The sequence below is a fragment of the Rhinopithecus roxellana genome, chromosome 16 (assembly GCF_007565055.1).
Source record: "Rhinopithecus roxellana isolate Shanxi Qingling chromosome 16, ASM756505v1, whole genome shotgun sequence".
Classification (NCBI taxonomy): Eukaryota; Metazoa; Chordata; class Mammalia; order Primates; family Cercopithecidae; genus Rhinopithecus; species Rhinopithecus roxellana.
In genome coordinates, this window is record NC_044564.1 from 38,015,456 (window position 1) to 38,040,131 (window position 24,676).

The 24,676-nt window shown below is 41.1% G+C and overlaps 2 protein-coding genes across 12 annotated transcripts in view; both read left to right on the forward strand.

Moving 5' to 3' along the window:
- Positions 1-849: 849 nt before the first annotated feature.
- Positions 850-6,541, forward strand: CKS2 (CDC28 protein kinase regulatory subunit 2). Its single transcript, XM_010371278.2, has 3 exons — positions 850-1,030; positions 5,024-5,151; positions 6,217-6,541. The coding sequence occupies exons 1-3, from the start codon at positions 972-974 to the stop codon at positions 6,267-6,269; spliced, it is 240 nt and encodes a 79-aa protein (XP_010369580.1). The 5' UTR covers positions 850-971; the 3' UTR covers positions 6,270-6,541.
- Positions 6,542-8,316: 1,775 nt separating this feature from the next.
- Positions 8,317-24,676, forward strand: part of SECISBP2 (SECIS binding protein 2) — a 41,594-nt gene continuing 25,234 nt past the window's right edge. For 2 of the 11 annotated variants that reach the window (XM_010371288.1, XM_010371296.1), the window contains exons 1-7: positions 8,320-8,452; positions 9,539-9,684; positions 14,720-14,969; positions 15,188-15,329; positions 17,990-18,222; positions 22,496-22,577; positions 24,111-24,319. In XM_010371288.1, the coding sequence (XP_010369590.1) occupies positions 8,417-8,452; positions 9,539-9,684; positions 14,720-14,969; positions 15,188-15,329; positions 17,990-18,222; positions 22,496-22,577; positions 24,111-24,319 (1,098 nt within the window). In that variant the 5' untranslated portion in view covers positions 8,320-8,416. Of the gene's footprint in view, positions 8,453-9,327; positions 9,396-9,538; positions 9,685-14,719; positions 14,970-15,187; positions 15,330-17,989; positions 18,223-22,495; positions 22,578-24,110; positions 24,320-24,676 lie in introns of those variants that run through there. The other 9 variants (XM_010371305.1, XM_030919203.1, XM_030919201.1 and 6 more) reach the window with 7 other exon arrangements.

A 24,676-nucleotide genomic window follows, 5' to 3' on the forward strand; every position in this document is an offset into this window, starting at 1 on the left:
CCCATTTCTTTTTTCTTTTTACAGACGGGGTCTAGCTCTGTTGCTCAGGCCTATCTGGAACTCCTGGGCGTAAGCGAAACTCCACGTGGGCCTCCCGAGTGACTGCGCCGCCACCAAGCCGGCTCCCACCCTCTCTCTATGCGTGGCTCCGCGGGCTCCATTCTCCACACACTCGTCTGGGGGGCGCCAAGAGCCCCTCACCGGCCAGGCCGCAAACTCAGTAAGTGCACGAGGCTGCGGACCAGTCGGCTGCGCAAGGCAGCCCCGGACACAGCCACGATGCGGCCGCCCGACGCTCCTCTCACCCAGCCGACCGCGCAGCCCCCCTCCCTCTCATAACGCGGAGCCTTTCTGCTTTTTACTATTTCTCAAAGCGGACCTAGGTCCCTGGCTCGAGCCTGAGGGGCTACAAGGCGTCACGAGGGGCGCCATCACCGCGCAAGATCGACAGCTTCCGCTCAAAGCCCTGTGGCCCACGCTTCCGGCCTCGACCCATACGTCATCAACAAACCCCGTGATACCTCGCTCCACCCTCAGATCCTCCGCCCCAACGGTTCCTTGTCCTGGAACGTTCCACGTTCCTGCGCACGCGCTCTGCGACGCTTAACGTCCAGACTCCGCCCTCCTCTGGCCACGCCCCTGCCCGTCAAGGGCGCTTCCGCCCCCGTGCCGTACCTATTCTCCACTTCTTCCCGCGGGCAACCTCGCAACAGATCTCTGATTGGCTGACCAGCGAAGCGGACTTCGTGAGGCGGGGGCGACGATAGGCTGGCAGCCGGCCGAGTTCCGCAGAAGGCGATTGGTCGGCGCTGCTGTCCAATCGGCGGCGGGCTGTCGGATTCAAATCGAGATCGTTGGGACTGCGGTCGTTAGTCTCTGGCTAGTCGTTGCTTTGCCTAGACGTGGACGTGTGGACTGCGGCTCCCGCTCTTCGCGCTCTCGCGTTTCATTTTGGGCAGCGCGCCAGCAGGATGGCCCACAAGCAGATCTACTACTCGGACAAGTACTTCGACGAACACTACGAGTACCGGTGGGCGGCTTTCTCAGACCCCAAGTCGGCTCTCTCAGCTGGGGCCCCCGCGGGCGGGGCGACCAAGGCGTAACAGGGTCGGGTGGGGCCCAGGGTCTGGGGGGCGGAGCCCGAGGGCGAGGGCCGGGGTTTGGGGTCGCGGCCACCTGGTGCCCCGCGTAGTCGGCCATGGTTGGGTGCCTGGCGCGCCCGGCCGATTGGGCCTTTGTTCGGTGTGCGCGGAGGGTGAGGGAAGAGCGGCCACGGGGCCGCGTTTGGTGCCCGGGTAGGAACCGGCGCAACTTGGGGGTCCCGGGGTCCTCGGCCACGCGGAGTGACCATCCGGTCACTTTTTTCTCGGCCGTGGCAGAAGTAATTAGGCCGTTCAGTAACTGGTCTCAGTTCCAGTTCTTTGAACCAGTCCAGGAAAACCCGCTTGGTGCCGTCCTTTTCCGTTCGCACCGTGTCACACACTTTCCCTGTTTCTGACGGGGTGATGCAACTTTTACTAGTTTGTGGTTTAGAGTGGTAATTTTCATCTGTTAACAGAGAGGAACACACTTCTCTTTTTCTTGTTTTTGAAGTGAGTGGTATAAGAATAAGCTTTGGGGGCGACCCCCCGAAAATGAGCTTGATGGGGATTCGAAAATGTTTACTGGGGATGGTGATTTGGGCCATTATATATTAGCCGCAGTCATACAATCGAGGGCATTATTAAAGGCGTTTCATTTTAAGGCCGATTAAGAACTTAAGTGGACTTTCGGCATTATTTTCTGCTAGTCTACACTGGCCAAATTTTGGGCTTCGAGGAACTTTTGCGTTTGAGTCCTGAAGCGATGTACCAGAACGTAGCGACTGTAACCGATCAGTAAAATTAGACAAATTTTAAGTGTCCCTATCCCCCAATTAAACTAGACTGGGGGAAAGCGGGTAGGGACATTTAAAATTTGTTGTCCTTCTTGTGTGCGGGACACTTCATTTAGGGCGTGGCTTCAGAGACCAGTTAACCCCTTTTTCTTACTAGGTAGTGACTAGAACGCTACGTTCTGGGATACTACCAAGATTTAGGGGAGATAAAGCCCATGCCATCGTTGGCCAAATTGTGACCTTGTTTTCTGTCTGCTGCCCTTGTAGGTTAGATTTCTACGAATGCTATTTAAGGAAGAAAGAACAGAACAGTGGGTGGTTTCTCTTTTTCTCCCCCTCCCTAGTAGCATGGAAGTCTGTTTTCACATGAGGAATACTGAAGATTTCTATGAGTAGTAATAATTGCACCCTTTTGTATTCCTAGCTAGGAAAATACCATGTTTTTCTGGCTGTAGGTAAATTTCAAGTAGATTGTCTTAACTTTATAGTAGTAACTATACAGTTCTAATCGTGTAATATGCTGGCACAGTGTTCAATTATGTGATGCTAATCAAGAGCCATATTGAGGATATCCGATAATGAATACAATGTAAACCGTAATAACCTTACTAAAACCTGGAGAATTCTGAAACACATCTGGTGCCAAGTGTTTAGGATAAGGATTTAAGAGTTGGTACAAGTTTCTTTTAGGGCATAATATTGAAAGTAAGTGAAGCTATTTCTCAGACTTCTTTCTGATGGCAGTAGGTCCATTTTTTAGTTTTAATACACTCAAATGATTTGTGTGTGGTAATGAAGAAAGTTTACATATCTGAAGTGATTTATTTTAATCCAATAAAAATTAGAGCTGGCATTAATTGGCCAAGGCTGGTATTAACCTTTATGAAACAGGACAGTAATTTCCACAGATAATTTTAAAGGGGAAACTAGTGATAATATACCGCTAAGGCATGAGTCTAGGGTGGTTTGTATTAATATGTAATGGTGCAGCATGCAATGTAAACTTCAAAGGCTAGTATATATTTTTCCCAGTGTGCAGTTATCTGTATCTTTCTTTGATTTTTCTTAATTGCAAACTTAATTTCCTAGTCCTTTTACGTGAAGGTCTTAATGTTTCTAAGGGCATAACAGTGGGTGCCCCCACCCCCACATCATGGAAGTCTGTTTTCACAGGAGAAAAACTGGTAGTTTCTCTGGGCAGGTTTACAAATTAGTAATACTTGCACTATTTTGCTCTTCAACTGAAATAAACGTTAGATTTTGGAAAAATTTTCCTGATGTGTAGTTTGAAAACTCTGTGGCAAAATATAGGTAGACTCCTCATGTAGGCTTGATGCTACTTAAACAGTTTTCCTTTATAAAGAAACCCTGATGGAGGAGAGCCTGTTTCCGTGTTTATGGAGAAGGGTGGTAACTTCTATCTAAATAACTTGTTGGTAGATTCATGTACTCTGTAAATTTGAAAGACAAAAGGTACAAAAGCACTACATCTCTCTTTGAGAATAATCAACAATATAGAAGATAGAAATAAGGTAACAGATTATTTGTAGAGGCTTAAAAGTTAGATGTTAAAGCAGCATTTAAAGAATGTGGGTGATAACTGGTAAGAATTACAAATAACACCATATAGTTCACTGGAATTGGTGAAAACTCTGCAAATTATGGTAGTAAGCTATGACTTGGTGGCCTTAAGGCAATCTAGCAACATAATAGAATTTTTCTGAGGCTCACTTTGCCCTGCAAGTAAATTGGTACTTAACCAACCAGACTAAAATTTAAGTTGATGACAGCTGGGTGCTTATAATGGGTTAGGGGTTCAGTTTACTGCGTCTCAGAAAGTGACAAGATTGCACCTCATTCATTCCCATCCAACTGACTCACAGACATATCTTACACTGGTTAAAAATTTGGGTTGGTGGTTATGGATGGTTCAGTATAAAACTAACACGGTGAAACCCCGTCTCTACTAAAAATACAAAAAAACTAGCCGGGCGAGGTGGTGGGCGCCTGTAGTCCCAGCTACCCGGGAGGCTGAGGCAGGAGAATGGCGTGAACCCGGGAGGCGGAGCTTGCAGTGAGCTGAGATCCGGCCACAGCACTCCAGCCTGGGCAGCAGAGCGAGACTCCGTCTCAAAAAAAAAAAAAAAAAAAACTGTTGCTACTACTGGAGATGGTAAATATGGGGCTGAGAATTGTGACTTCTTATAAAATCCTTTTTATGGTAATTGAGTAAAAATTCTTACTCAATTTGGGAAAGGAGATTTGTCTGGCAAATCTTTGACAGAATGCTTTGGGATACTCTTAATGATACAGATTTGTTTTTGAGAACTCGTACAGTTTAACTTTGAAGGTTATTCCATGCTTGCCTAAGAAACTGAACAATGTAAGTTTTGGATATAGGTCAGTAAGTTAACTGGAAAACTGTGAGGTTGCACACAATGTGTATGTGCACTTAGTGGTTTTCTGTTTTTAATTCTGAAGACAGTACTTGAAGTATAAAGCAACTTCTGGACCATACAAGGACTGGTAGTTACTACAAAGCTAGTGTTGGGAAGAGGAAACCCAAATTAACTGTAACTTACACTTTTTCCTTACATAAAAGTCTACTAAATCTGGGACATGGATAACAGCTCTACAGTCAGGAAGTAGGCTGGGCCCTTACCTCTTGTTGCTTTACAGTTCTCAATTTACTGTTGCTTCTGTGGTCCTAGACTCCTGCTCTGGCTCCCTGATCGTATTCATGTACATTGAACAAGAAGGAGAAAAAGAAGAGTTCAGCATGTTCTTTCCCTTTGAGCAAACTTTTCATAATAAGTTACACATTTTCTTATATCTTGTTGGCTTATGATTTGGAGGCTGGTTAATCATATGCTCAACTTCTATTTTGGGGTTCTATTCCTGAAGAAGATTAAGGCAACTGGTAAGCATTCTCTGGTAAGAGAAAAAGATGAATCCTAAGGAAAATGCCTTCTGCTTTTGGATTGCGCACTCTTAGCTCCTTAATTTGAATATAGGCCATCACATCAGAATTAAAGGTAGTAGAGTGTAATTCTCAATATTAAAGCAACAGAGTTGCTAAAGGTACATGTATAAAGCGACAGTTGTAGAAAAGGCACTGGACTAATACTTGGCTGTATCTTTTAACAGGCATGTTATGTTACCCAGAGAACTTTCCAAACAAGTACCTAAAACTCATCTGATGTCTGAAGAGGAGTGGAGGAGACTTGGTGTCCAACAGAGTCTAGGCTGGGTTCATTACATGATTCATGAGCCAGGTAAGCTTTGCTATATTATAGTAGAGCAGTAATTGTTGAAATATTGGTGGTTATGGTTGTCAAAATTTTAAAAATATTGACATCAACTGATATCTCAAAGTAACTCTTCTGATAAGTTAGTTTTTTTAAATGACTTATTTCTTGACCCTGGAGAGAGATCCAATTTTATGGTAAAATAAAATACCACAGGAGTGAAAGTAACACATTATTCTACTTGGAAAATAATGTAAGAACTAAAAAAAGATATTTTAAAATCTGTATCGTTAACAGTATCCCAAAGCATTTTACCATAAACATATCCTAAGACAAGTGTTCTTTTCTGTGTGGAAATTGATTTAATTTAAAGTGATTCACTCTTCAGCCCTCTTAAAGGATATCTACCACATGAAGTTTAAATGAGGTAATAGCATATGAACTCAAATGTGCTTATGGGTATCTTATGCTATTATGTGGTATTAACAAAAAGTTGTTCGGGTATTAAATAGTAAACTCTACTTAAACTTTGTGAGTTTTCAAAACTAAAACAATGTGGGTTAAATTCTATTTTTGGGTTATCAGTAAATCTAACTTACAGCATTTATAATGTTTTGAACAAAATTTGAAGACATATTATAGAAGTTGAAGTAGGTGGAACTAAAACTATTGTGCTTTCTACTCTGCTGTTAAAGAAAAACATTGCATTGAAAACTCTGAAAGAACTCATCGCTTTCTTGGGATTGAGATATGTAATCCTGTTAGAATTCAGTCCAGATAATATAAAAGCAACTGAATAAGTGTAGATTTCTGTGCCCCACCTATTGAAACAGAATCTGTGGGGATGAGCATTAGTATGAGATCCTGTAGGTGATTTGAAAGAGGTGTTTTTCCCTATAAAGAGGTAATCTTTTTACTTTTAATCTATTTACTGTAGATAGTAACTTTGAAGTAAAATTCATTTTAGATACCTCAAACCAGTTAATAGTGGACTCAGTTTATTTTATTCTGGCTTATTTGAGAATGATTTTGAATTTCTGATGAGTATATGAAAACCATATTAAAATGATTCAAAACATTTTCTTTCCACAGAACCACATATTCTTCTCTTTAGACGACCTCTTCCAAAAGATCAACAAAAATGAAGTTTATCTGGGGATCATCACATCTTTTTCAAATTTAATGTATTTGTGTATATAAGGTAGTATTCAGTGAATACTTGAGAAATGTACAAATCTTTCATCCATACCTGTGCATGAGCTGTATTCTTCACAGCAACAGAGCTCAGTTAAATGCAACTGCAAGTAGGTTACTGTAAGATGTTTAAAAGTTCTTCCAGTCAGTTTTTCTCTTAAGTGCCTGTTTGACTTTACCTGTTACTTTTGTTCAATAAAGTTTGTATGTTGCATTTATCACTTTCAAGTTTTTGAGGTATATTTTCTTACAGTTAATTTGTGACTATTGAAATTGATTTCAGTGTTACAGTTTTAGCTCTGAGGAAGTTAACTTACCTTAAAGATCATGTTAAATGAGTTTAAAACAGCGTGGTATGATCTGGATACCATTTAATTCACTTAATGAAGAAATTAAGAACCAGGGATATGTTTAAAGCCAAAGTAGATTTTACCTCTTGAATTCCTAGAGAATTGGCTAGAACAGGAAAGCCCAAATTAATACTATCTGGGCTACTTCACTGTCACTGGCCACTAGTGGTCTTGGGAGAAACCTCTTTTTTATCCTCGTCTACATTTCCAAGGTAGGGATAATGCTTCCTATAAAGTAACACCAGATTTTTAAAGGTTCAAAAACACTGTGTCAAACACCTTTGCCTTTTAACTTCTAGGAAAGTGTTTTCGGAGTTAGATGCAGATATAGGCTGTTCAATTAATTGCTATGCTATAGAAACAAATAAGCAGCCAGCACACATCAGGTCCCTTGGTTAAAAAAGGGTGTCTTGACACATGAGCACAATGAATTTTGAAGGTTGTGATTAGCAGCAACCTAGAATCTACTTCCCCCACCTCACTGCCACCACCACAGGATGTGTCCCGGGTAACCAACAGAAATGACAAAATTAAACTTCATTACACTTTCGGGTAGACCCAATAGTGCTGAAAGAAAGGTGACAGCTACCCCTCAACTTCCAGCATAAATTCTTGCTGGACCAGACCCTAAGGTTCACTTCTGCTAGAAGCTGTGTAGTGAACTGAGACCTGGACAGAAATCTGAAAAAACGAACTGCACCTGTCTCACTTGCTTGAAATACTTGGTATTCAATGGTAGAGTTAATAAAAGTCTGTCCAAGGGACAGAGGAAACCTACAATTTGCCTCAACCTAATCCCCATTCCTCAAATGGCCTATTTTGCTGACATTTTCTGTCCCTTAAACCCACTTGCACTTTCCTCCAAGCCTTTTTGAGTGAGGGAAGTTCCTCCTCCATCTATTGAAATCCACTGCATTCTTCCCTGTAGTTTCGGTCAACCTCCTATCCCTGCTGCACCTTATACATTTCTCACAGTATTTAACGAATTTGCTCTGTGTAGAACTGTTTTTTCCTCGTGAAAATTATACTATTCTATCTCTTGACCATGTCTTAGCACTTTTTTTAATTTTCGAAAGAAACCGAGCGGCGATTTAAATTATTTTCTGTGGCTACTTACAAACTTAACGTTTCTGGAAATTTAGGATACCAATAGAGTCTTGTAGGCTTTCTAGGTTTGTAGGATCTACAGGGTATGCAATTCCTGTAAGTCACCAATCTTGAGGGAATTTTAGGGAAAGGCAGTGGCGGGGGTGGGAGTAATGGCGGCCTCCTCAGTTTCCTTATTAGTAAATCTTCCTCCTCTTCAGGTGACTGCTAAAAGGTCACCTCAGCGAGAGGCCTTTCCGGACTAGCCCATCCCGTCCTAACGCTAGACTCTTGAGGCCCAGGGGACAAGAGTAAATCACGGCCTCTCAGTTTCTAGTCGCTGCTGCCTTGGTGGAGACTATCTCGAAAATCCCAGCAATAAAAGGTAGATCTGAGACTCCCGTAAGCTACGATGAGTCCCCAGCCCAGAAGACTCGGGGATCCACAATTCCCGCAAGCTCCCCACAGCCCTCCACGTGCAGCCCGCGCAGGTCCAGTGCCGCTGCCGCCACGTACTTCCGGCCGGAAGGAAGGGGAGGCTCTGTCGCTTTTCTGTGACGCACTTCTGGCGTCGCCTGCGAGGGCGGAAACGCTTTGTCTGTCAGGCTAGCCGACAGCCGGCTGCTGGTCTCCCTGACGCGGCCTCCTCCGCGCCTCACGCCATGGCGTCGGAGGGGCCGCGGGAGCCCGAAAGCGAGGTAAGGGCCGCCAGGCCGACAGGGACTCTCTCGGCAGCCTCAGCCCGTCGGCCTGCCTCGCACTGGGGCCTCGGTTGGGCGGTGACTGGGCTGGTCCAGCGGGCGTGGGTCGGATGCTGTTGACGGCACGGGAGCGCCCTACCGGGTGGCCGCGATCTTCGCGCCCCGCCCAGGGTCCGCCTTGGGGTGGCGGTCAGCGGCCGCAGACCCCGCCCACAGTTAGCGCCGCTTCTGCGGTGCGATGTCACCAAGCGCAGTGACTGCGGTCCAGCCCCGCGCTCCCCGCAGTCGGGGCGGGGGGACTCTGGCGAGCTTCCCGCGCTCTTGGGAATGGATAGATTGTTTTAAAGGACCCTGCGTTTTTCTGAACGTCGTTCTCCGGTCTGCGTACTCAGCATTACCACTAGAAGGCGCCCTGGCGATCGCATGCATTATTTTCAGACCCATAAAATTCTCGGTGAAAGTCAATGTCTTACGAAGTAACTAAAAACTAAAGAAATAAGTCTATTGAATTCAAATTTCAAAGGCTCGTGGTGATAATATTTTCTGGCAAAGCAAGGTTTGGTATTTCAATAAAGCAAGACTTAGGGATTCATGAGTAAAATGCATATGCTTTTGTGTAACTTTTTCAAGAAAATGTAATGGAAATAAACGTCTGCAGTGTGTTTTGGGTGCTGTAGTTAAACATTCCACGTGTATATTTGACTGCAGTAGTTGTACTGTGTGCCTTTTACAGTTCTGTTATTTCTAAGTGAATCTCTGGTAAAACACCCTTATTCCAAGGTTAAAATTGCGGAAACGTTATCAGATGTGATCTTAACTATAACCTGGGTTAAATTTTATTTCCACTTGAATTGGTTGTCCTTATTTTTCAGTCTTAATGTTTGTGGACTACTACCTTTTCTAACAAAAAAAGCATCGGGGAGAAGTCGTTAGCAAGCAGGTGCGTGTCTTTACGAGGCAGAAGTGTTTAAACAACCTCGAGAACATTTCTGGGGCTATTAGGAACACCTCTTGGGTTTCTTGTTTGTTTACACTTGCTTGATCTCTGAATGTTTGTAGCCAAAACCTCATTTGTTTCCTCAGGGCATCAAGTTATCAGCAGATGTCAAACCATTTGTCCCCAGATTTGCCGGGCTCAATGTGGCATGGTTAGAGTCCTCAGAAGCATGTGTCTTCCCCAGCTCTGCAGCCACATACTATCCGTTTGTTCAGGAACCACCAGTGACCGAGTATGTATCTTTCTAAATGTCTTGCCTAGGGACTTGCTTTTTGGATTTAATGGTGATTAGACTTTCAAATACTCGGTAGTTACTGCTCTAAAGTTCTGCAGATGGCAGAGAATGCTCTTCAGTCAAGAAGAGTCTGAGCCAGTAGCACAACTTAACTGGATACTGTGCCAAAAAACAGAAGCTTTAACTCCCCTTTTTTTCCTTCGTATTCATTGTTATTTTTGGCAAAGAGGTGATAGAGACTACATTGCATTTGTTAGTAAGAAATGCAGTTTCAGGCCAGGCGCTGTGACTCACATCTGTAATCCTAGCACTTTGGGAGGCTGAGGCGGGTGGATCAATCACCTTAGGTCAGGAGTTCAAGAACAGCCTGGCCAATATGGTGAAACCCTGTCTCCACAAAAATACAAAAATTAGCCAGGTGTGGTGGCGGACACCTATAATCCCAGCTATTCGGGAGACTGGGACAGGAGTATCCCTTGAATGCAGGAGGCAGAGGTTGCAGTGGGTCGAGATCGCACCACTACACTCAAACCTTGTTGACAGAGCAAGGCTCTGTCTAAAACAAAACAAAACAAAAATCCCGTTTCAAGGTTCATTTGTTCATATGGTTTAAAAATATATCATGTGTCTAATGGAAGATGAAATGTGGAAGGAAGGGCAAAGGAAGGACCAAATAAACATACTCCTCATTTTTAAGGTTAACGTTTTAAAATCTTGTTCAGGGAAGGGGAGGGGACTAGCAACCATAGCTGCCTCTGTGTGGATATTTTGGAAATTGTTGACTTTTGCTTTCCACCATTTTACTTTATATCTGTTATATGGAAATGAATTTTACACATTTCAGGTTTAAGTTCTTCTAAGTTTGAGTTGAAAGAAGGCTTACATTTTTCCTTACATTTTCTTTTTCATTCTCAAGATTCATTCTCTAGGTATTTACAAAATGGCTTCCTCTTGTAGCTGAATTTAGACAAAAAACATATTAATCTTTCACATAATTGTGTAGATTTATTTGTAGATCTATTTTTAAGATTTGCATCAGGTGTAGTTTTAATCTAAGAATCCTTGTGCTTTATTCTTCTTTGATATGATTCAAACTTGTTTCCTTTTATTTGTGCCTGCATGGTGTGATTGAAAATAGTTTGTACTGTATATAAATTCTAGAATTATATTTGCAAGAATGAGAATTATAATGAATGAGAAAATCATTGAGTTGTCTGGTGTATTTAGGAAATACTGAAAGTTGTGTTTTTTTGACAAAAGTTGAAACACTACCTTTATGTGCTGGAATTTGGTCTTTGGTAGGAATACCTTATTTTTCCACTGCATTTCATCCATTAGAAAGGGGAGTTTGGCATGGGTCTCACCTGAGTTGTTCCCTACCTTGAGTGTCTCACATAACAAAATACAAAAATATATGTCAGTGACAATAGCTCAAAACCATCTGCTAGGTGGTATTCCAGTTACTCAAAATTGTAGTGGAAAACATTCACATGGCTGAAGCAACATTTTGGCAGTAACGTGAGTGGAGACTAATCAGAGACTCAAGAATGGGCAGTGCTGAATTTAAAAATTAGTTTTCTTGGCTGGGCGTGGTGGCTCACGCCAGTAATCCCAGCACTTTGGGAGGCCGAGGCAGTTGGATCACGAGGTCAGGAGTTCAAGACCAGCCTGGCCAAGATGGTGAAATGCCATCTCTACTACAAAAATACAAAAATTAGCCAGTTGTGGTGGCAGGCACCTGTAATCCCAGTTACTCGGAAGGCTGAGGCAGAGAATTGCTTGAACCTGAGAGATGGAGGTTGCAGTGAGCCGAGACTATGCCACTGCACTCCAGCTTGGGAAACAGAGCATGACTCTGTCTCAAAAAAAAAAAAAAGTTTTCTTAACTCTCTTATCTTTTTTTTTTTTTCTTTTTAGCTTTGATTTATGACCAAGGAAAAGTATTCGTGCCTGGCAAGAGAACAAGGATAAGGAAGGCATTAAGTTGAGGAGGAAGAGTTAGAAAGGAAAAGAGACTTTAAAGTGGGCATGAAATAATGAGACTTCACACAGTTGAGAATTGATTATCTGGGCAATTCTAATGTATAAAAATTGCATTGCTATAGTCAAGATTACATGTAAATGGAGATCTCTTGCTGCTGTGACAAAAGGGATAGAAGTTTCTGAAACAACTATTTCCTTTTTTTTTTTAACTTATTCAACTACATAGCATCCTAAGTCATCTTTGTATGTCCCCTTCCCTCATCTTTCCTTAAAGAAGGTATCGTAACCTTTTCCAGAATCTGTCCTCCAGTACCTTTCACAGTGCACTCAAGGATACTCATTTATTTGTTTGGAATTAATTATTGAAAGTCTTCCATAGTTTTGAAGTGATGGAGATGAAAATGAACATACCAGACTCTTCCATATTTATGTTATAGGACAAGACAAAGAAAGTAGAAGTAGTCTGACAGATAACATTTGCCATGTTTGGAAAATATTGATTATTTACTGATGTAATAATCAAATTTGCCTATGCAAACAAGTTTGTTCCAAGTAATGTCTGTTGTCATAGTATATCCTTTGTGACAAGTCCTGTGTAACCCATGTATGAGGATGTGTGCCTTTTGCTTGGGTATTATTGTATACTTTCACTTCTTTCATGGTTACCACAATCCATGAGGTGGCAGGCAGATGTAATGTTATTTTTGCACATGGGAAACTGAAGCTAGAAATGTTTGTTCATACTGATTCAAATAGGTGGCACCAGAACCAGAATTAACGTGCTATTCTCCAAAACTGCTACCACTGTTGACAAGAGGTAGTTGAGCATTTTCACCATCTGTCAATATACTGTGAAAATTTTAGCACCAAATGATGCTTTTGAGTTAAAGCAGATCAGCTATGAGAAGAACTAGTGGTATACAACATCTGTGGGTGTTGTAAGCAGAAAGATAAGAGGTTCTGACTCAGAATGTGTCTGATGGGTGACATGAGGAGGGTGCAGAGGAGACTGCACCAGGGAAAAAGACACAGAGAGCCTTGGAGGGCAGGTGAGAGCCAGGCAAGCAAAGTCCAGGCCAGGGAGCTTTTCAAGTCATGTGATGGTCAAGCCAGACCCAACGGGTGCCTGGAGGAAGAGGCAAGAAGGAGGTCCTGGGAGACCTGGAAGCCATTGGTAGGAAACGGGCAAAGGGAAGTGGAGCCAGGAGACCAGCAGGTATTGCACAGGTACCCAGACATTTTGATTTTATTGCGGATGGGGCAGCGTAGGACAGTGAATGAGAAACAGGTGTGTTACTGTGGGTTTAGGGTCATCTGGACCACTCCTGGCATCTGGAATTTCCCAGATATGCCATTTGAAGCCACACCAGATGCTGTGAGTTACTGCTTTGATATTTTGTATTTTGTGTTGTTTTCTGCATGTAATTGTGTTTGCACTGGATGGAAATGGAAAATACCAACTTTCCAGAGGAGGAAGGACCAGTGAGGGGACAGAAACCCAAATGACTTATTCAGAATGGAAAACTGGATTGTAATTGAGCTAGGACCCCAACCAAGGTCTGCTGACTCCTGGCTGAAAATTTCCTGGATGACAGCAGTTGTCAAAACCAATGGACCCTGTCCCTGCTTTCCTTTTTAGCTACATTTCATTTATCTGTTCATGTATCTATTTGTTGGACTTGGGAATAGTCTTTTTCACATTTTTTTTTCTGTCAACCCATCTTCTTTTACGAAGAACAGATTATCTACCTTCCCTGACACTTGCCCCCCACTAGCTTTTCTGAACTACAAACAGCATACAGCACAGAATTCACAGGAACATGTAGGCAGTGGGATGAGGCTTTGAGCCTCTTTTCTACAAAGAGCTAGTCCTCAGTGCTGTATGTTTGGAGCAGTGCTAGGCCAGTTGTTTTGTGGGACAGACAAAGGTCAGTAAAAAGGGTTTTATTTGATTTTTAATTGGGAATATTTCATGTTAAAGTTACTTACCTGTAAGTAAAAGATCTTAGAAAATCTAAGTTAACATATCATGAAATAGTACACAGTGAGATGAGGTAATATATGATAAAGTTCTGGATAGAAGTGAAAGCAATAAATATTATTACATTATAGGTAGAGCCTGTAGTCTTCCTTTCTTATTCAGTATAGTTTCTTACTTGCAGCGCATTAGAAATAGGATTTCTAGTAAACAGTGCTTATGCTCATAGCTCCTGACCGCGTAACAGTTTGAAGGTCTTACAGGGTGTTTCATGATTAGGTTTGGATTTTTCTGCCTTTCAGTGTACTGGTACATTTTGGAATAGCTCTGGAAATTAACAGAAACATTTGCTGGAATGAGGAGGTCACTATTTATATTTTAAATCAGTTGGTTAGCATTTTGTCATTGTATCAGCTTTCATGGGAAAAAGGTTGAAACCTGTAGCATTGTATCAAATTGGCTAAAAAAGAAAAATGAGTGTTAAATTATATTTTGGTTCAGTCTACCAGCTTGGGATAAATTGAGGCAATAGCAACTTTCAAAGCTGGCATCCATCTTGTTAGTAAAGTGTGTAGTTTCCATCCACGGTGCCATGCAGTGTCTCCTTTGCACTCTCGCCCTGACAGTCAGCAAAGCGCAGGGTGTCATGGTGGGTTTGGAGCAGGGAAGGGCTGGAGAAAACCATTTGCAGGAGGCCTGATGAAGGTATTGCAGGCTATTGCGTCCCCCCTCAGCGAGAGAATGGTCTTTTGGGGCATTTTGGCCAGGGTTGCTGGAAGGGCTTTCCCAAATACTTGGCAGCAGCTGAGTGAAAAGCTGCTGGAGCATCTTCTGGCCCTGTTGATGTTTCTTATGGACTTCCAGCTCATTAGTGACAAAAATAGAGTCAACCTGTTTCTTTGTAGGAAAGAAACACTCAGAGATTTTATTTGGCTTTTAATTAAGCATATTTCAAGGCTAGAGTGAATGGTCTCAAAAATATTAAATGTTAAGTTTGAATTAGTTTATTACAGAAAAGCTTCTTGGTTTGCAGTATGAAATCTGCAACTAAAGTTTACACTTTTTACTTAGGCAGAAAATATATACTGAAGACATGGCCTTTGGAGCTTCAGCTTTTCCACCTCAGTATTTATCTTCTGAGATAACTCTTCATCCATATGCCTATTCTCCTTATACCCTTGACTCCACACAGAATGTTTACTCAGTGCCTGGCTCCCAGTATCATTATAACCAACCCAGTTGTTACCGAAGTTTTCAAACAGTGAAGCATCGAAATGAGAACGTGTGCCCTCTCCCACAAGAAATGAAAGCTCTGTTTAAGGTGAGTAATGATGTCGTTTTGTTGTGTCGTTTAGTTGGTTGCTTTAATGCTTAAAATGTAAAGAAATGGTAAATTTGTACATCATATTTAAGCACTGTGTATTTTTTTGTATTTAACCTTTTAAAAAATGATTGAATTATGAATACTTAATATTTTGGTACTTTAAACTTTTTATAGTGGTGGTTTTATTTCATGTTGCTTTTTAATCTTTCCTGCAGAAAAAAACCTATGATGAGAAAAAAACGTATGATCAGCAAAAGTTTCACAGTGAAAGAACTGATGCAACTATATCATCTGAGATAAAATCAGCTAGAGGTTCACATCATTTGTCCATTTATGCTGAGAATAGTTTGAAATCAGGTAAAAATAACCAACTATGTAGTATAATGCCAGCCTACCCTATGTGCCCCAGAGGCATTCCTGCTATGTATACAGCTGTTTCTGTGGGCTTGTTCATTATGACTGCTCCAAGAAATGAGAACTGGGCCTGACACAGCTTAGGGCGTCCGACTTCCTAAGCAATTCTAGAGGTCTTTCTTCCCAGGGATGGGATAATTATTTGATACCTGTTGCATTGTGGGATCTTAAGTGCCTATAATTTGTATTATTTGGTATATACATTTTTCTCTTTTCATTGACTTCACTGATAAACCATCTGGTACAAGGGATGTTTTAACTATTAACTGTAATAACTCTGGTCTTATTAAATGAGGGGCTTCATGAAGCTGCAGCCTACCTTATCCATTGCATTTCAGGAGAAAGATGTGAAGAGGTTATGCAGTTTATGCTACCTGCTTCCCTCTAGTTTATTCCAGCAAACTGAAAGATGGAAAGTTTACTAGCACAGAAAATTCGTTAGAGTCCCTTTAAATTTGCAATACTCTAAAATGTATATTAAGAAAAATTAAAATGCCCAGCTGCACAGTCAGGTTAAGGTAACTATTTCATCAGCCTTAGCATTACAGTTATACCTCACTTACTGATGGGGACACATTCTGAGAAGTGTGCCCTTAGGTGATTTCGTCATTGTAGGAGCATTTAGAATGTACTTACACAGAGCTAGATGGTATAGCCAACTACCTAGCTAGGCTATATGATATAGCCTATTGTTCCTAGGTTATAAACCTTTATACCATATTACTGTACTGAATACTGTAGGCAGCGGTAACATAGTGGTAAGTATTTGTGTACCAAAATATAGAAAAGGTACAGTAAAAATATAGTAAAAAGATACAAAATATTTTACCTGTATAGGGCACTTACTGTGGATGGAGCTGGCAGAACTGGAAGTTGCTCTGGGTGATTCAGTGAGTGAGTGGTGTGTGAATGTGAAGGCCTAGGGCATTACTGTACACTATTGTAGACTTTCTAAACATTATACACTTAGGCTACATGAAATTTATAAAAGTATTTTTTTCAGTAAGTAATCTTAGCTTATTGTAACTTTTTTACTTTATAAATTTTTAATTTTTTTAACTTTCTGACTCTTGTAGTAATACTTACCTTTTGTAATAAAACACAAACATGCAGAAAAACCAAACATATTTGGCTTGGACAAAAAATTCTTTCTTTACATCCTTATTCTATTAGCTTTTTTCTATTGAATTTTTTTTTTTAAACTTTCTACACTTTTTAATTAAAAACGAAGACACAACCACACGCATTAGCCTAGGCGTGTACAGGGTCAGGATCATCTGTATCACTGTCTTCCACCTCCACATCTCGTCCCACTGGAAGGTCTTCAGGGACAGTAACATGCATGAAGCTGTCATCTCCTGTGATAACAATGCCTTGTTCTGGAATCCCTCCTGAGGCACCTGCTTGAAGCTGCTTTATACTTAACTTTTTCTTTTGTCATTTTGGGGTTTTTCTGAGACATAGTCCCACTGTGTTACACAGGCTGGAGTGCAGTGGCGCTATCTTGGCTCGCTCACTCCAACCTCTGCCTCTCAAGTTCAAGCAATTCTTGTGCCTCAGCCTCCCAAGTAGCTAGGGGGCATGTGCCTCCACACCCAGCTAATTTTTGTATTTTCTTTTTTTTTTTTTTTTTTTTTTTGAGACGGAGTCTCGCCGTGTCGCCCAGGCTCAAGTGCAGTGGCGCGATCTCGGCTCACTGCAAGCTCCGCCTCCCAGGCTCACGCCATTCTCCTGCCTCAGCCTCCCGAGTAGCTGGGACTACAGGTGCCCACCATCTCACCTGGCTAGTTTTTTTGTATTTTTTTTTTTTTGTAGAGACAGGGTTTCACCGTGTTAGCCAGGATGGTCTCGATCTCCTGACCTCATGATCCGCCTGTCTCGGCCTCCCAAAGTGCTGGGATTATACCGCGCCCGGTGTGTATTTTCAATAGAGTTGGGGTTTTACCATGTTGGCCAGGCTGGTCTCGAGTTCGTGGCTGCAAGTGATCTGCCTGCCTCAGGCTCCCGAAGTGCTGGGATTAAGGCATGAGCCACCTTGCCCTAGCCAAATTTTTCTTTTGTAAGTAGAAGGAATATATACTCCAAAGATAAAAAGTATAATATATACGTAAACAAGTGACATAGTTGTTTATTATCATTATCGAGTATTATGTACTATACATCATCGTATGTACTATACTTTTATACACCTGTTAGCTCAGTAGGTTTGTTTACACCAGCATCACCACAAACGTGAGTAATGCATTGCACCATGACATTACCCATAGGCAGTAGGAATTTTTCAGCTTCATTACAATCTTATGGGACTGTTGTATACGTAATCCATTGTTGACCAGACCATCACTGTGTGGCACGTGACTATACATACTCCTAAAATGTGCAGTGCATTTTGGTTTTTCTGCACGATGGCCCAACCAGAGTGATTGATACTTATGGTCATTTAACGTTTATACTTTTACAAAGGAAGGTGAACAACACTGGTAAGAATTACGGTGTTTTGACAACAACCTGTTGCATCAATAGCAATAGTCTTTCTACTCTGCAATTTTTGCTTGAGTACTGGTCATCAAACAGTAACTAAATTTTTATTCTTAATTTTGTAGTTACGGATGGTTACCATAAGCGAACAGACAGGAAATCCAGAATCATTGCAAAAAATGTATCTACCTCCAAACCTGAGTTTGAATTTACCACACTGGACTTTCCTGAACTGCAAGGTGCAGAGAACAGTATGTCAGAGATACAGAAGCAACCCAAGTGGGGACCTGTCCACTCTGCCTCTACCAACATGTCTCTTCTAGGAGAAGTAGTAAAACCAGTTGCAGTGTTACCAAAGGTGAGGTGAGGGTTTCTCTCTCTCTTACTTTTTCTTTTTCCTTGGTACACACTTTTTAAATTGTCTCACTTCAAACATTACACATTAAATCCTGCTGTGGGCTTTGATGTCCATGAAGCTGGGGAGGATGCATTGGGGGAAGCCTTTTATTGTGCACTTAGATGACCTTTGTTAGAACAGTTTACAATGAGGCTGTAACATCTAGTGCAGCTATTGTTTTATTTGTTTTTTTGTTTTGTTTGTTTTTTTGGAAACGGAGTCTCGCTCTATCACCAGGCTGGAGTGCACTGGCACGATCTCGGCTCACTGCAACCTCCACCTCCTGGGTTCAGGCAATTCTCCTGCCTCAGCCTCTGGAGTAGCTGGGACTACAGTTGCATGCTGCCACGGCCGGCTAATTTTTTTTTTGTATTTTAGTAGAGACGGGGTTTCACCATGTTGCCCAGGCTGGTCTTGAACACCTGAGCTGTGGCAATCTGCCCGCCGTGGCCTCCCAAAGTGCTGGGATTACAAGCATGAGCCACCATGCCCGGTTGCAGCTAGTGTTTTAAAAGAATCACCTAGTATACCTTTTTTTTTGCGAGGAGGGAGTCTCACTCTGTCGCCCAGGCTGGAGTGCAATGGTGCAATCTTGGCTTCTTGGCTCGCTACAGTCCCCACCTTCCAGGTTCAAGCAATTCTCCTACCTCAGCCTCCTGAGTAACTGGGACTACAGGTACACGCCACCACATCTGGCTAATTTTTTTGTATTTTTAGGAGGGACGGGGTTTCACTATATTGGTCAGGCTAGTCTCGAACTCCTGACCTCAGGTGATCCACCTGCCTCGGCCTCCCAAAGGAGTGCAGGGATTACATGATTGAGCCACCATGCCCAACCTGGTATACTCCTTTTTATGTGGTAGCTGAAAGGTGTTGTAATGCCTCAGAAGGAAAAGATTGTAGCAGAGTTTAGTTGCTTTGATGGCCCATTTTCAACACACTACTTCTAGCATTCTGATAGTACTTTTTCCAATACAGAAAAAAAGGACTTTTTTAAAAATTGAAATACATTAAGTCCTCACATAATGTTGTCAATAGGTTCTTGGAAACTGCAACTTCAAATGAAAGGCCGTATAGTAGGTCCTCCAGTAACATTTTCTTCACTATCATTTTGATGGTGATAAAAAAAGGAATTGGTTTTGTTTTATGTTGTTTTGTTTAAAGTCACAGTTTCCAAGAACCTGTCCATGGTGCTAAGTGAGGACTTAAGTGTAGTAATATTTAAAACTGCGTAGTGTAACTTCTGAATTTTCCATGCTTTTATCTACATCTTTGTCTTGTTAATGATGCAGCAAATTCAGGAAAACTTATTACAGCAGGTAATTCACTTTGTTAAACATTTGATCTCAAAGTTTTAGTCCACCAAGTTGAGGCATTTCTCTCAAATGGATTGATTTGACACTTCCAGGAAGAAATCGTGTCTGGTTAGTAGTTCCTAAAATGGCTTCTGATGAATTTCCACTGAAGGAGCAGTGGAGTACATGCCAGTACCAAGGCAAGCAGAAAGAAGAAAGATAAAGAAAACAGGTCTCACCTGTTCACTTTACCTCTTGAGTTGAGAAAGAATTTGTTTCCTGCCCTTGGACTTCTGTTAGGTGCCTGGACACTAAGGCCTGAAGGCTCGGTGACAGTTGCTGGTAATGTGTAGAAGATATGCCATTGTGTAGCAGTTTGCATGCAGGACCCTCACACTGTTGAACCTCACACTGTTGTAGCATGGTGCTTTACTGTCAAAGAGCTGGGAGAAGTCAGGCCAACTAATGGCTATCTAAAAATCATGGTTCCATCTGACCTGCTCCACGGACTCCAGGTTGGGTTTGTGCAGTGGCTGAATAGCCACAGGGCTCCCGGTCTTCATCATGTACAGCTCTTATGAGTGCCCTACAGAAGTAGTCCAGGATGCTGTGTAAGCCTCGGGGTCGGCTCGTGGAGTGAGCAGGAGTGTGACTGGTACTTTATATCAAGGCCACTTGTTACATTTGACTGTTAATGTATTTGAACATATGAAGTAAGATAGAAGATACACATACAGATTGCTCTATTAGTAGTCACTTGCACTCTTGAATTACGTGTGGGCTTTGTAAAAATTTATTTTCCTTCTAAAAGAAACTTTTTCCTGATGATGTTACTAATGTCTGTAAATGACAAAAAATATATATATTTGTCTGAAATTGTACAACCAAAAGAAAAGCATGCTTAACACATAGTCTTTTAAAAATGGTCTATTGTGGGAATTTCCTTCACTTTAAGATTATAAATATGTACAGTCTTACATTTGAATTTATTAAAACTTTGTTGGTATTTTTTCCATGTCATTAAGTATTTTTTAAAAACAGCTGTTGCATTGGATATCTCATACTGATATGTGTAATTTATTTAACCATTCTTGAACAGGTAGGCTATTTCTAATTTTTTACTGGCCTTGGTGAGCGTAAAAGTTATGTTTACTAAAAGAACAGGCTGTGTTTTAATATTATTTTTTATTCCTGGACTCATGTTATGAATTGGCAAATGGGTAAATTTGTGAAGCATATGAATTTTAAAAATTATTTTAAATCCATTATCTACTTAATGGATTGAACTTTGAATCTTTTAATTTACTTTTACCTCTGGTATTAGTCACTTGGAGGAGCCTTTTAATACACTCGATCCACCCATACACATAGTGTCATTATATATCTTATGTTTAATATGTGAGACAGCTTTCTGTCTTCATAAACAGGGCATACATTGCAGGCTTACATTTGTTGTCAAAAAACAGGGCATACATTGCAGGCTCACATTTGTTGTCATAAAACAGGGCATACATTGCAGGCTTACATTTGTTGTCTTTGTAGACATTTTGATGGACTATTGGACTTTGATGTGTGGGCCTAGTGAATGATGGCTTTTGCATTTACATGGGATCATTGCAGCTTTAAGAGTTGTGTGGTGCATCTGTGCCAACTTGGAAAGTTTGTCAGTGGTATGTTAAAGTTTTTTTAAAAGTTGCCACAATTATGTGTGGTGTGATTCCATTATGGGAATTCATATAAAAATATGATACACAAATGTTTATATCATAGGCAAAGAAATAGAAAGATACTAATGAAGCTATAGATGTGGGTGGTGTTTTCCTCTAGGGAGTGAGATTTAGTTGAAGGAAGTAATTTAACTTTTCACTTTGTGTACTTATATATTTGGAAATTTTAATCAGCATATATTTTGCAGATTTTAAGAATGACAAGGGAAGCTATATTTTAAAATTAAATGATTACTTGGAATTTGAAATGGAAAGTAACTGCTTTGGCTTTTTTAAAAAAATAGATTTTCGAGAGCAGTTTTAGGTTTACAGCAAAGTTGAGAGTAAAGTACAGAGATTTCCCATATGCCCCTTGCCTGCACACACACACACACACACACACACACACACACACACACACACACACACACAGCTTCCTTCATTATCAACATCTTGTGCTAGAGTGATGCATTTGTTACAGTTGGTGACCTCCACTGACATATCATCATCACCCAAAGCCCATCGTTTGCATTAGGGTTCACTGTTGATGTTGTGCCTTCTAAGAGTTTAGGGAAATACATAATTATGTGTGTCTACCGTAGTAGTATGGTACAGAATGGTTTCACTGCCCTAAAAATCTGTGCTCCACCTGTTTATCCTCCCTTCCCCTCAACCCCTGCTAACTGCTATCTTTTTATGGTCTCCACAGTTTTGTCTTTTCTAAAATGTTACATAGCTGGAATCATATAGTATGTAGCCCTTTTAGATTGGCTTCTTTCGCTTAGAAATGTGCATTTAAGTTTCTTCCATGTTTTTTCATGGCTTTGATAGTTCATTTCGTTTAGGGGTCCATAATAGCTCATCATCTGGATATACCAGTTTACCCATTCACCTACTTAAGGACATCTTAGCTGCTTCCAAGTTGTGGCAGTTATGAGTAAAGCTGCTATAAAATCCGTGTGCATGCAAGTTTTTGTGTGGATATAAGTTTTAACCTCCTTTGGATAATTACCAAGGAGTGCAGTGGCTAGATCATATGGTAAGAGTATGGTTAGTTTTGTAAGGAATTGCTGAACTATTAAATATCTCCCAAAGTGGCTGTATCATTTTTCATTCTTACCAACAATGAGTAAGAATTTCTGTTGTCAAAGTGTTCTGGATTTTGATATGTAATGTAATCTCCTTGTTTTAATTTGCATTTCTCTGATGACATCTAATGTGTTTGCTTTTTAGGGTGAAATAGTGGTGAAAAATAATAACCCAAATGAATCTGTAACTGCTAATGCTGCTAGCAATTCTCCTTCATGTACAAGAGGTAAAAGTGGCTACAAAAATACTAACTTTTTAAATGTTATATATTTTCTAAGTTCATTTTTAACTCCAGTGCAATTGAAATGGTTTTTGTTGTAAAACTTAAGACAGCTAATCAGTTGTGAGTAACCTAACATCAGTGTTAGTTTAGAAAGTTAAAGTAAATGAGATCCCACATCCAGACGCAAGGAGTATAAAATAAGAGACAGGAATTCTACATGAAGTATACATCCAATTCAGTGAGAAATTTTATGAACTCAGCAGTGACTACTTCCTTTAGTATTGCCTATTCTCAAAAGCTTTTGAGACCGTTAAAAATTGACAACTCCAAAGAGCTCTTGTTTATTTGGATGATACCTGTCAACATTTGCCCTATTCAAAGTTCAAACAAATTTGCTTAAAAATAACAATAAGCATATTGCATTTTAAGACAGCATATTTTTATGAAAACCATTTTTCAAAATTAAAAAGCTGTAGTGCAGAGAGCAGCCTTGCTTTCCACTTGTGCAGCTCTGCCATCTGGCTCTGTAGATTTGCCATGGCATTCACCTGCCTCACGGTCCTGCCTCATACAGCATTTGGAAGACTCCCAGGTAGTCTCATGACAGAGGGAGAGTAGGGAAGGCAGCTAACACATTTGTACTCCAGAAGAACTGTTTTGAATCCTTAGACACCTGCAAGGGTCATGGGAGCCTCCTGTCACACGGTAAGGACTGCTCATCTGTCCTGTCCTGGCCAAGAAGTAATATACTCAGAGAGAGTCTCAAGTACCCTGCTTTGAAATTTTTACAGTAGCTTGTCCTAACAGACACTTTTACAAAATGATTCCAAATTTATTCATAGGGTGTTTTCTTCTGTGTTCTCATGTTTGATATGTATGTGGTTGAGTGATGGTCTGTACTTCACAGGCTGCTCTGAGGATGTGTAGTTCTGTAGTGAGGAGAACAGTCTGTCTTACCCTTGGGGGTAGCCACAGGCTGCTGACAGGTGTTCACCTACCTGTGTCCTGATAGATGTCTTTTTGTTTTGTCTGTATATAGAGTTTCATGGGCACCTAAAGGAGTAGTGTTGCTGTACTTATGCCTCTGTTCTAAAAGAAATAAATTACCAGTTATTGTGATAGCTGAAGTCTAGTGATCTTTGACTTCTGATGTTAAAGGTACACTTCAAGGTTAGTAGGGACAAAATTTGATCTTTAGTTCGTTAATTTTGTGTGCTTGCCACGTGGACATTTATTGTGGATTGTTGTTTTTTGACTAAAACTACTGTTTGTCTACCCATCTCCAACCCCGAGGTTAAAAAACCAGTTTCCAGGAAAATTAACCTTACAAGTTAAAAGGGAAAAAAATGCAGCATGCATGCCCCAAGCAGAAAAACAAGTTTAGTGACTACTATAGTTTCCAAGAGGATGTTTTCATTGATAGCCTACATTTAATGATGCTCTGAGCAGTTACCTCATGTAGTGCATGTTTGAGTAACTAAGGAATTTCTATTTTACTGTTGAGATTGTTCAACAATTTTGGTTATCTTTGAGCAGAGTTATCTTGGACACCAATGGGTTATGTTGTTCGACAGACATTATCTACAGAACTATCACCAGCCCCTAAAAATGTTACTTCTGTGATAAACTTAAAGACCATTGCTTCATCAGCAGATCCTAAAAATGTTAGTATACCATCTTCTGAAGCTTTATCTTCGGATCGTTCCTACAACAAAGAAAAACACATTGTTCATCCTACCCAAAAGGTACGTGTCACTAGAGACAGAAAGTAGGATGGTGGTTGCCAGGGCCTCAGTAGAGTGGGGAATGAGAAGTTATGTATTAATGGGTACAAAGTTTCAGTTTTGCAAGAGGAAATGAGTTTCTGAAGATGGATGGTGATAATGGTTGCACAACAGTGTGAGTGTACTTAATGCCATTGAAATGTTCACTTAAAAATAGTTAAGATGGGCCACGTGCCGTGGTTCACACCTGTAATCCCAGCATTTTGGGAGGCCGAGGCGGGCGGATCATGAGGTCAGGAGATTGAGACCATCCTGTTTAACACGGTGAAACCCCGTCTCTACTAAAAAATACAAAAAAATTAGCTGGGCATGGTGGCA